Raw genomic sequence first — 13091 nt, forward strand, 5'->3', positions numbered from 1 at the left:
TTTTTATTATATTCACTTACAGTATGCTTATCAAACACTTCTCAAGAGAGCTATACTGGCCTCTTTCTCATTCGACCCGGATTAATTATAATAAAACACAGAGAGCAAGATGCACAACAATGGGGTATCAATAACCTCTGACGTTATCATCAACTCAGAACCCTGGAACACCTGGGTCCACTTCATCACCATGCGTCTGTAGATTTATGGACGCAGAGTGCAATGGGTTCCAGGCAGAATATGTGGATAATGCAGCTTCATTAAGAAAGAGCATAACGACTTGCCTGAATGCAATATGGCATCTGTATGAGCTATATTATCTGGGATATTAAATATTTACAGTCAATGTATGCATATGGAATTACACACACACACACACACACACACACACACACACACACACACACACACACACACACACACACACACACACACACACACACACACACACATCAAACACATACACACACACACCTAGTTATTCATCTTTGGCTGCATTAACATCCATCATTAGGAGGAAAAAGAAATGCCAGCAATCTGTTTTAGCAAAAATGGTCACGTGCATCAAACTAAGACATGATGAAATACATTAGCTCAGTTATCAGCCATTTAAAGTCTGTGCTGGCATAGAAGTAACAATTTTGAGGATTACATAAGCTCAGTTTTATCTGTCTATGTTAACGTATGTGAAAGGGAATTTCTAAATACATGTAAGATCAGTCTTTGATTTAGGGAAATTCTAAAAAAACAAGTCATATTTTAAAGAGCTGTGAAATGTGTTATTATTATTGAGGAATTCAACAGGGAGGAGTGTTATAAACAACATAATAATGCAAGGTTAATGGATGGAAAAAGTAATGTAACTCTGCCACAGAATGAAAGCCAGAGCAGACACTTTGCATTATTTTTATGCTAATGCGCACCACTCGTCAGCTCCTTCACCCTGCAGGGAAAACACAAGCTTTCTTTGTATTATAGTTCTGCTTGTCATACTGCAAAACACAAACCGGCTCAGTATTTCTGTGCATGTAAACCCACAAAGAAACTGTTTTGATATCAGTCACTCCGGGGGGAGAGCTTCGCATTAATATTTCCAAAAAAGAGAGAAAAGAATTTAAAAAAAACACACTTGTTTGGAAGTTTGGTTCTTGTTCTCTCTCACACTGTGTAAAGATGATAGCTTGACAGTCGGAGCCTCAATAATGTTCAGGGACTGTAAGGGGAAGGAGAGAGGAGTTCTGAAAAACTTACTCAACATCTTTATGTTCACATGCAGTTCCTGCCGATTTAAAACAATTAAAAGAAACAAGAGTGTAAGGGAATGTTGCCATATTACCTGTCCTATGATGCAAAAAAGAATATTTGACCCAAAAAAGAAGCAACAGAACTATGATTAAAAGCAAATTCTTTTTGACAAATATGATTAAATACCCCCACAAAGTATTACTTAATGTTAAAATAAAATGCCCACCACTGGAAATGCGCAAAACCTACATGTAAAAAGCAGCTGATCATATTAAAAGTTCAACACATTTTGGCTTTTGAACAACGCCACATAACTTGAGTTCTCGTAGTTCCTAAAGTTCTTAAATTAAAAACCTAGCAGTAAAAACGTAATCTCTAAATATCACTGCCTGGAAGCACGGCCGGACCTTTCTTCACCTCACTCTGACACTTTGTTCTCTGACCTAAATCACAAAGGGAATATAAAATAGCCTTTCCTTCCAAAAGTTGTGTTTTTATTTTTAACCTATACCATCATCATGTTCAGTTTCAGTGTCCCATCAGCTGTTGCAGTATAGGTGTAAGTAGCATTATACAGTGACCCTAAATCAGTCACTTGCAGCCATTTGAAATGGTTTTCTTTTGTTATTTTGCCTATACTATATTGTATATTGTCCAGTCTTTTCTGTTTTCTTTCTCTTTCACCAGATACCTGCAGCTATTTTAATTTAAGCAATTTGGTAAAAACATTTCCCAAGAGCACAGGCAACATGATGCCCATATATAATATCCACCTCATATAAACAACACAGGTACTGGCTCAATTTACTACAGACTGATTCCAAAATGAGAAATTGAATGTTTGGACACAATTGCACTTTTTACAAAATTATTTCTGATATGGGGAAAACCGATAAAAATAAGATTTCAGCCAGCAAAACTGTTACACACATGAATCTACATGAATGGCTTTAAAAAAAGAAAGAAAAGCAATCAAACTGCAACTGAAAGATATATTATTATGTCAGCTTGGATGTTTAAGCCATACTGAATTATAAATTGAAGATTTCTGGAGTGGAAAAAAATCTTTTGAATGAGAAAAAAAAAAACAGGATGTAAAACAGACACGGGCTGTGTACGCTGGGTGTGATGTGTGTCCCGCTCCAGTTTAGAGTCTACAGCCTCCAAACCAGCACACCCAGGGAGAAGCAACCCACCTCGGGCTGCGGTCCCCATCTGCCTGCCCTCCCCCCACTCCTCTCTCTTTGACAAGGCCACTGCCCGTGGTCATCAGTCTTCAGTCTGCGCCGTACGTGTGTATGTGAAACAGAAAGAAAAAGGACAAAAAAAAAAGAGAGAAGCAGCGAGATTACAGATTCACCGATGGGCCATCTTTTTCAGCCCCGGTCCCTTCGGACAGCGCAGCGGTATAGCGGCTCGGCTTGCTAACTGGCTGCTGGAGCTGACATGACATGTTTCCCCAACAGACTGCGGCCCCCTCCTCTCCTCCCTGGATCAAATCAAACCAGTGGGCTGATGCAGTATGATTGGAGCTCTGGTACTGTCTAATAGCCCAGAGACAAAGCCTGACGCATACTGTTGTCTCTATCACCGCCTGATTCACTGGAACAATTCCTCATATGCAAGCTACCCAGGGATGTGCATCTGGCCGGATGAAAGTTATTTTCAAAAGCTTGCAATGCAGCTTTACAGATAAAACTATGCAAGTTATGTGTTAGCAGAGGTGGGAAAAGTACTCAGATCCTGCTTAAGTAAAACTAGCAATACCACACTGAAAATAATCCATTACAAGCATACATATCCTGATAACAATGATGTCTATGACTTGATTGAACATTTCAGGGTTGAGGTTATACAAGCATTATTACACAGGAAACCAGGCGACCCAAAGATTGGAAAAAACGGCTTAGGGGCCCTAAGCTCCCCTATTATTCTTCTATTCAGCGTCATATTTGTACTCTTGGGGTCTACTAGAATAAGGTTACATGCTTTGATATACATACAAAAAACACATTATGTTTCTCATACTGCCTATTGCTGCAGCTCCTCTGCCTGAAACACTCTGTCTGAGCTCTTGGCCCGCCTTCCTGAAAAACCCAGTCTGCTCTGATTGGTCAGCTGGCCCACTCTGTTGTGATTGGTCAAGCAAATTCAACCGAGCCACTGGGCGGGCTGTGCTTGCTCAGGCAGAACCTTTGGGCATTCTCAATCAATGACATCACTAATTGAGGAATGTTAAGCAGGAATGTGGGCGAGGCGTTTTTAGGCAATTGAGAAAAATTGCTGTCTGTGGGAGAGAAAGCTCCATTTGGAGTGAAATGTTTTTTTTTTTTAACTTTATACATCTATTTAGGGCTGGGTATCGTTCAAACATTTTCGATACTGGTACCGATACCAATACCAATACCGTGACTTCGATATCAGTTCTTAAATGATACTTTTTTTGATACCAATTTTATAAAACAAAAAGAAATTACAACATTACACATTATGACACAAATCTTTTTATTTATTTTTCAGCTCCTACTAGATGAGCCCCGTCTCAGTGCGTAATGTAGAGTTTTGTCCTGCCTGTCTCTACGACGTGCAACGTTAAGACAGCAGTAGAAGCATGCTGCATGCTTATTGGCTCACTGAGAGGAGATTTACTCCTTAGGTATTGAAATTGGGTACTGAATGACTATTGAATGAATACTATAGAGGCAATTCGGTCGGTGCCTAAAAAGTATTGAATTCGGTACCCAGCCCCACATCTATTACATACACCAAAAAACTATATAAAACACTAAAAGACAGGGAAAATAAAACAAGCATAATAGGGGCTCTTTAATACCCCTAGGGCCACAGTGGTCAGGGCCACAATTTCTAACTTGCACAAACCTCAGTCGCATAAAGGATTGAAGAGACTAGACTAACATATTCAACTAAACAACGCCTTTGCCCGTGCACTCTCTCTGCTATCGGAGATGGAGAGGGGAATGGCAGGTTAACAAGGGGCATGCGTTTTAGTCATTATGCTAACAAGGGGGATTGCATCCCCCCTCATAATGCCTACTCAGTTCTTTTCCACCACTGTGTGTTAGTGTATCATTCTCTCTTTTTCACACACACACACACACACACACACACACACACACACACACACACACACACACACACACACACACACACACAAACAAACAAACAAACAAACATGCACACACTATTATCTGATGGCCTAAGCATCTCAAAACTGGTGACCTTTGAAGGCTTTCATCAATGTCAGCATCCCAGCAAAAAGAGACCAAACACAAACACGTTTACCTCAGACGAGGACTCCCCGCTGAGCTATCACAGCCACCGCCACAACCAGTGACCCTCGACAAGCTCCTGCACATCTCTGGAGTCGCGCCCTTCTGCTGCTCTGTCACTCTTTCCTGCAGCCAGCGCGAGTAGCTTACTCTCTGTTTCTCTCTAATAGCCTCTCTCGGTCTCTCGCCCCCCTAATAAGGATCAATATCAGCTTTCTTAAAAGTCATCAAGCACAGAGGTAAAAAGGCTCAAGAGCATGAAATTGTAGATGTGAGAGGGTGCACTTGTGCAACACTAGGCTCTGATATGGGCCTCAGATGGGTAGAGCCGTTGAAGACATACAGTAAAGAGATAGAGAAAGACTGTAAGAGTGTGATTCAAAACGAGAGAGAAGGGAAAAAAGGCAAAGAGCACATAAAATGGAGAAAGAGAAAGGGTCAGAGAAAAAAAGGCAGAGATGTGATTCGGGATGTTTTTTCTTTTCTTTTTTTCTTATGGACACGCAGCTACGGAAAGCTTATCGTGTCAACGGCTTATCTACCATTTTCACCTCCTCAAAGCAATAAACACACAAAGAGCGACTGGAAGGTTTGAAATGCACAACAACAAAAGAGTGACTCTTCAGGATCAACAGCGCTACAGCACTCCCTCTGTTTTCATTACCACATAGTGTCCTGGAAGCCGTGTGAGTCCGCTGATGGAGCAATGGATTATCCCGCATGCATGGGATGCAGACTCGGAAGCATGAAGGACACCTATCGTGTCAGCCAAGGCAAAGGCATATTACAAACAGAGAGCAGACCTCAAGGACTCAAGTAGATTAAAACTGATTGAAATCCCATTTGCGGCGTTTGGGGTCTTTTATGTCAGCGTTCTCTCCTGCTCTCGCTTGCTTTCCATGTCCCCAAAGTGAGCAGAGCCCGAGTCTGAATAAACAAATAAGATTGCATTTGTGGAGACAAGCATCTCACATTTGCCTGGCAATAATATCAAGCTGTGGGATATTGTGACATGAGCAGCAATAAAAGGTGCGTGCGTAGGTGTGGGTCTGTTTTTTTTTTTTGATGGGAAGTAATGGGACAGTATGGGAGGAAATGGTAAATGACTGACATTGAAAAATATGCAAAACCAACACAAATTGAATTACACTTCAAATACTGTATTATGCACAGTGGTGCAGTGGTGCCTTGGTAGGTGGGTAAACTAAATCTTATTCTGCAAAGTCACCAGTAGCTTATGTTAATATTTAGCTTAAAAAGCACAAAATTATAAGTATAATGTAGCAGAAAATGTATATATTTAAGTACAAGTACCTTAAAATTGTACTTGAGTGCAGTACATGAGTGCACTTGTGTGTTCGCATCATATTTGTAGTTACAATTAGCTAGCTACTGGAATTTTATCTGTACTCATCAGTTTCATTTCCCTCCACAAAGCTTGCTGGTTATTTCCCAGTATAAGGTGAATCCTCCTGCCCAAAGGTGGGTATTCACTGAAGAGTATACCTCTAAATATGAAATAATCATATACACAGTGTCACTAAGTAGTCCTAATTACATTTACACCTGTGAGTGATCTACTGTACAGTCTCCATTTGTATGTCTTGAGCTGTGGGAGTAACCAGGAACACTTGGGGTAAACCCAGCAGACTCCACACAGGTCCAAATTCAATCCCAGTGCCTCCCTGCTGAAGGGAGCAGTGCCAATAACCACAAAGCCACTTGTGCCCCATACTTCAAAATTTAAATATTCACAGGGAATATATTATTATTATAGGCAAGTGTTGTATGTAAAATAAAAACCTGTATACCGTATGAAATAAAAGGAATGTTAAATGAAAGCTTGTGTATTTTATGTAAGTAATTAAAAGGAATAATAATAAAAAATAAAAACTCATATAATCGAGTTTAAATTATAGAACCAAAAATCTCTGACTGTGTATTGTAAAAGCTCTCAGCGTCTCAGTTCATCTGGTAGTAGTCTGCTAACCCTTCCCAGAGTCCAAATTAACATTATCATTATTACCTGTCTATTATCTATTCCTCTGTTTTATCTTTTCAATTCCTTTAAAATGGTTTTATTTGCATGTTAATGTTTTATGCTGCATTCCCTTTGTGTTTTTAATGCATTATGTCAAGCACTGGGAATTGCTTTTGTGTATGAAATAACAAATAAACTTTGCTTGGCCTAAGTTCACGACACCACCAGCGCATTTTATTTTCATTCTATATACATATGCTCTATATTGACAACACAACTATACGAGTATAATTTCCATGTTTATTTAATTTTATTTATTAATTTAATTTATTTTATTTTTGTTCCGGTAGGTGCACTGTGAACACTCCACCTGCTATCCACCTGCGCAGGTCTCGAAAAAGCCAGCTGATAAGCCTAAATTGCCTTCAGAAAAAAGGTATCAAGCCAACACAAAATGCCACAGAGCTCCAGGGAGCCCACCTTGTGACAAATACCTCCTGATATTATCTGGATACTGTGGAGTTATGCAGCATCCGTACAACTTATTCACTGGCAAAAGAGGCATGCGTAAGGACAGCAAAGTGACTCTACAGTGTAGCTGGCCATGTGGTCATGTCCACAATATCAGGTCTTTCTTTATAGGACTCAGACGGAGTGCACAAATCTCAGTGTGAAGCAGTTTGGCCAAAGGAAGAAATTGAATTAGGAGAAAATCTCCAGTGTCATGTTCATCTATGCCTGCAACACAAATAGGTAAAATAGTCAAACAGCGCACTGAGGATAGGCAGCTCCTCCAATCGGAGACACAACTGTGAAGGCACAGTTGAATCACAGGCAAAACAAGACATCCAAAAAGGTACAGTTCACTGCAGGTCTCTTCTAACTAACAGGGCTGTTCATTCTGCCTTCACCTGTGCACATAACCTCCCCTCCTACCCCAAGCTAGAGGCCACATCGTGTGCGAGACACACTTGGTGACAGGCACCCTAAGAGACAGCGGGAAGGCAATGAAGATGTCATAAAAAGATGTAAGAAAACCCCAGAGTCACAGCATCGTTCAACCCTATCTGTAGACTCCAATTTCTTGAAATCCTTTGAGCTGTCATGGGGGCAGAATGGTGACTAGAGAAATGACTCATAGGCTCCAGAAAAAACTGCTCAAGCTTCTTCCCCATTAGACGTATGTGAGGAAGACATGGCAACAACTAATGAAACTCTTCCTCTCCCCTGTACACAAAGTACAACATCATTTTTTCATTATACTCACTTCTCTCTTCACCGCTGTTCTGTAAAAACTATGCATCTCCAAATTTGGTGATTTTGAAGTTCTCAATAAAACTTAATTGTTACTTTACCTACTTTAGGCTACGCAAACCATTTAAAAACCTTTTTAACTTATCTGAAAGACTAATTGTTCCACAGCAACACAGTGAAACGGGGCTTAGATCATAAAAAAAGCTGACATTTTGACAACTGTGGCGATACACGTTTTTTTACTGGTTTTATACAGGTATACGTGGTGTATCCAAGTAACAAAAATTCACTTAATGGCTTCCAGTTGTATAGATAGATTACAAGAAATTGAATAAAGATCAATTAAGTGAATGTTAAAAAAATGCTTTTAGTGTAAATGTCTTTGGAAAATTATCATTTCATTATGAATTTGGCTTATTCCCTGCAAAATAGTTACGATTACTTTCTTGATTGATTTCTTGATTACTTGTTTGTTCTATCAAATGTCAGAAAATAGTGACTACTGTCGTAGAGCCCGAGGTAACAGTCCAAAGCCCAAAGGTATGGAATTGACTACATAGATATATGTTTACTATAACTATACATAAACAAACATAAAATAAAACTCTAATGATTTATCGATTGTCAAAACAGTTGCAATTAATTTTCTGTCAATCAACTTATTGATTAATCAAGTACAGTAATTGTTCTGAGCTCTATTAATGATAATAATCATACAAATGCACTCTGTGCCAAAGCAGACACTATACCACGAATAGTGTCACTATTCCATGAAATATAAGCCCATCTGTTGGTGGGGGATTTAGAAACCCCCATGCAGCCACTTTTTTAAATTATTCAACTGTAAATTGATTTGCTGCAGGCTTCACTAATATCACAAAGACAGCCCTGTGATCCTCTTTGCCCCACATTGTAGGTTTATCCACCTTAAGCACCTTCTTAAATACAGCCTAACTGCCCTGATGACATGATTCAACACTTTGATACGGCTGAATTTTACACCTAATTTTGTTCATGTGCTTCAACACCAACATAATCCAATGTAAAAGTCAAACGTGCCTCGGGAAAAACATACTCGTGTTTGAGTAGTTTTTACTGAAGTGGCCCCTTAAAGTAAGCGAGCTAAGCCGGGATCCCCCGCCCCTCCTCTTACCGTCCACGCAGGCAGGTCTGGCTCTTGTAGTTCCAGCGATCTGGCCCTTCTTACAGGCGCAGCGGGCCGTCTGCCTGGCGATGGTCCGCCGTGGTTGGCTGCTGTCCCTGTCGAGCGTCACAATCTCACATGTCCCCGCTGCCAGCTGGCCTGTAAATGACATTGCACCACAGGAGGTGAGGTCAGAGAGATGAAATCAAAAACAGGGGAAAAATAAACTAGTCCGTCTCGTCTGTTAAAATTGTACTCTGTCACATGTTCACTGGTGTAGCACTGTTATTTTTCACAATCCTTTGGAGCTCAATTGGCACGGCACAAATAGTAATATATCCGTGGGAGTGGGTCTCACAGGAACCACTGACACAAGTGCATGTACTGTATTATTATTTACTGTAATCATCTACGTCACTCATTATGATTTCAAACACATAATAAAAAAATGTAGACACAGCAAAAGCAAGCAAATGTAACTTTTGCTGAACAGTGGCCATTGTGGCCACACAACTGGCATCTTCTTGAGGAAGTTTGTTTCACTTTTGTTATAAAACCATTGAAATGGTTCAATCTGTGGCATGTTAAAATGTATCATGAATATCACAAACTAACAATGTAATGTCAGCTACACAAACAGATAGCATCAAGCTAGTTCGCTAACAATGACAACAAGACAGTTAGCTAACATTAGCTACCGATAGCGACTGGCCATATCAGGCCAAGGAATGTTATAACAGCAAAACCATTGTGTGAATTGAATTGAGTAAGGGTGCGTTTTACTGCTCATGAATTAAAATGTTCTTTTCTATGAGTTTAATTTTGTTAATTCATCTTTCAATAGTAGTCTCACTTTTAAGCCGTGAACGGCGTACTCAAACAAACTAGCATTTGAAAAAAAGAAATACTTCAGTTTAACTGACTTTTACCACATTAGATATGCAGTGAGGATACTGTTTTGAAATGTTAACATTTACGTCAGAAGAGCTGTGGGTTCTTTAGGGTTTGACAAAAACCTGATCCTGAACAGTTCCAGTGGAATTGCTCAGAAGGCCAACAGAGGAACACAGTGGTGGTACTGAGCAGCTCACAGATGTGTGAAGGGACTTTAAAAGACAATGAGGAAATTACTTTTTTAATTTCAGCTACCTAAAGACAACCCACTAGCTATTTCTCATTAAAGTCCACATCCTATCAGAACACCTCTTTAGGTAAGCTAAAGTACCCATTAGCCATGAATGAAACACATGAATACTGATGAACTTTGTAATTGCCGCCTCCCCCATCTTACACACACATGCTTCATGTATTCAATCAGGTGACCTTCGGCCTTGTAGCCGGGCCCTTGCTGCTCGCAAATTAACCTTTGTCTGTGTGTGGAGGCCCTCGGGTGCCATCCTGGAGAGGCTTATCAGGATCTAATTGTGATTGGCAAGAGGATGGAAGTTGTGATTAAATCTGGACTTGAGTCCCGAACTCTTGGGTGGCTGGCTTAATGAACTGAGCTGTGAGGGGTCACACTCGGGGTAATGGGGATCTATCAGGATTCATCCTCACACTGTGGTGGCCATGGCCACAGGCGGAGAAAATGTCTGTGTGCATACAGTATGTAGCCATTTTAAAGGTGTATGTATAACTGTAAATACATACTCATCTTTATCATGATGTATCTTATAGGGAAAAACCAAAATATTACAAACTTGATACAACTATACTGTAGTAACATGAGCTATAGTATAGTTGGCTTATCCTGCTCTAACATCCAACCACATTATCAAACATTTAGATGATTACCTGTACTGGTGATCACAGCGTCTAACACACCTGATAGGGGAGCCAAGATTTGTGCAGTATAAGGATATAGTTTGAATAACAAGTAACTTGAACTATAAAGAAAAATAACATTACTCTTCTTTTTGCGCTTCCAACACGTCAACTTTTCATGAGCTAAAAAAAAACCGCCCTGTTTTCGTCTTTGTGACAATGCATTTTCAGATAATCGGATGGTTGTTTTTAAATCGTTTATTCTTTCAGTTTAACTAAAAAAAATACAGAAAACTAAAACAAAATTGGAGATACATGGTTGACTGAAGATAAGTTGCTTATTGTGCTTGATATTATTTCATTTTTATTAATCCTAATTTATTTCTTTTTGTGTTGTTGAGCAAAACTAGGTTGTGTACAAGTAAACATAAGCCAATTAACTCAACCACAGATGTGTTCACAATTTCCAAGTCCACTAATCTTTAGCCAACTCCATTCTCTACTCTGAAGCCAGTAGCTATCCACATTAGGGCTCTGTGTGTCTATAAATATAACTGTATGAAGAGGAAGAAGGTGGGTAGGAGTGATTACAAATGTGCCGAAATATGTCATAACACTCAATGTCTTTGCCCGGAAATGGATACCAACAAATCCAATCTGTCATGTCTTTTGCACTTGGGAGATCAAGACCAAACCCCCCCCACCTTTACGGCTCCTTTCCACTGCTCTCCTCCTCATCCTTTCTTCCATTAAATTGTGTTCTCTTTTCTCCTTCATGCCTCCTCACTTAACTATGTCTTGCAACGCTTCTGTCTTCTCTGGGTGATACCAGATAATGACTTGTCATGTAAGCTCCTGTGTGCATATGTGAATCTGTTGATGTGCATGCGCGTGCATATACTTCCTGCATCCTACCCCACCCACCATCTCTGCAGATCATCTCCTCGCTCCCTTCTTCCAGCTTCCTCTCTTTGTCAGTTCCTTCTCCTTTGGAACTCTTCCATTGCAAGAAGCTGAAAAGACTTTTTTCGGATGCCTTATGTAATCGCGCGGATCGCTGGGGCGCTGAGGTATCATGTGTGAAGTCTATAAGCTCAAAGACGGGCTTATTTGACGTCGCGTTCTCTGATGAAATGTAGGCAATTAATGAGCTCCATTGACGCAAGAAAGAAGAAAAACAAACAGCAGCCTTGCTGAAACTGTCACAGTTGTAGCTGCAGGGAAACTGAATTAATTTAAATTCCATGTTGTCTTGCAATGTATGTTGTCTTCTACACAGCTGCACTGACTTCTTTATAGGGATGAAGAATCTTCTAATTTTAACACAGTATAAAAATAAAATTGTGCTTTCTCTCATAAAATACTTCAGTTGCAACATCTCTAATAGCACTGTGTATGGTCCATGTTGAGGATAAGAAGTTTTAATCAAATGTTTCAGCAGGGGTCATCCACCATGAGTGTATTCTTTATGCCTTCTGCTGTTAATCACTGCATCTTCCAAATGTTAAGTAAATTATTTAAATAAAAATTGTCAAATTGTTGAAATTGTTAAATTACTTTGCAAGGCACATTGCAAACCGTATTTGATTCAAATACTAATACTTACAAAGGCTGATATCATTTCAGTTTGTGCAACAAGCACAACTTGTTCCTGAGCTTCACAGAGTTTGGTCAAAGTCATGATAATTTAGCAAGACTAAAGTCCACAGCCATGCTAGATTAGAATGTTAAGGGGCCACTAAAGTTATTGTAGTTTTTCCTGAGGGGAACATGAATGGCTGTACCAAGTTTCATGGCAATTTGAGTTTCACTGAGTACGGTTCATGAAAAAACATCCGAACCGCTCGGTTCGCATGTCTCAGTTTGGAGCGTGTGTGCGTCGCACGGTTCGTCAGTACACTGTTAATGTGCACTAACCACTTACTGCCGTAGTGCCCACTTTCGACACCTATGTTAAAACACTTACTGGAAACGACGAGGGGGATGAGCGCGACGAACACAACACATGGCAGCTGATTGGACGAATGCGTCACGTGGTTCTTGCTGCTCCCAAATTTCAAAACAGACTCTAATGGCGTCTCGTTCTGAATACAATCTCATATTTTACGAAAATAGTTCACCGAAATGTGTTTCTGAAAACATTTTAAGCGAGAAATAGGCCATACAGTTGTTGAATCTGTCAGTTTTTTTTATCGACAAAGGTCAGCTTAAAAGATTTTCGTCAGATTTTGAGAGGCGCCGAGCCGACCGCTCCTCAGGTGGAGTGTGGAGTGCTGCAGGTCACATCACATGCAGAAATGGTAAGTGGGAGAGATAAGGAAGGCTGCCCGGAGTTGGAGGATGCACCAGCGTCGTATATAGTCTGGTGTGTGGGAACATTTTGGATTTCATGTTACCTATGATGACAGCAGAA

The 13091-nt window shown here is 40.1% G+C and overlaps 1 protein-coding gene across 2 annotated transcripts in view; it reads right to left on the reverse strand.

The window, feature by feature from the left end:
- tafa5a (TAFA chemokine like family member 5a) overlaps nt 1-13091 on the reverse strand; it is a 141123-nt gene that overhangs the window by 43813 nt on the left and 84219 nt on the right. For both annotated transcript variants that reach the window (XM_031284882.2, XM_031284883.2), the window contains exon 2: nt 8924-9073. In XM_031284882.2, the coding sequence (XP_031140742.1) occupies nt 8924-9073 (150 nt within the window). The remainder of the gene's footprint in view (nt 1-8923; nt 9074-13091) is intronic.

Source organism: Sander lucioperca, chromosome 20 (assembly GCF_008315115.2).
Source record: "Sander lucioperca isolate FBNREF2018 chromosome 20, SLUC_FBN_1.2, whole genome shotgun sequence".
Taxonomy (NCBI): domain Eukaryota; kingdom Metazoa; phylum Chordata; class Actinopteri; order Perciformes; family Percidae; genus Sander; species Sander lucioperca.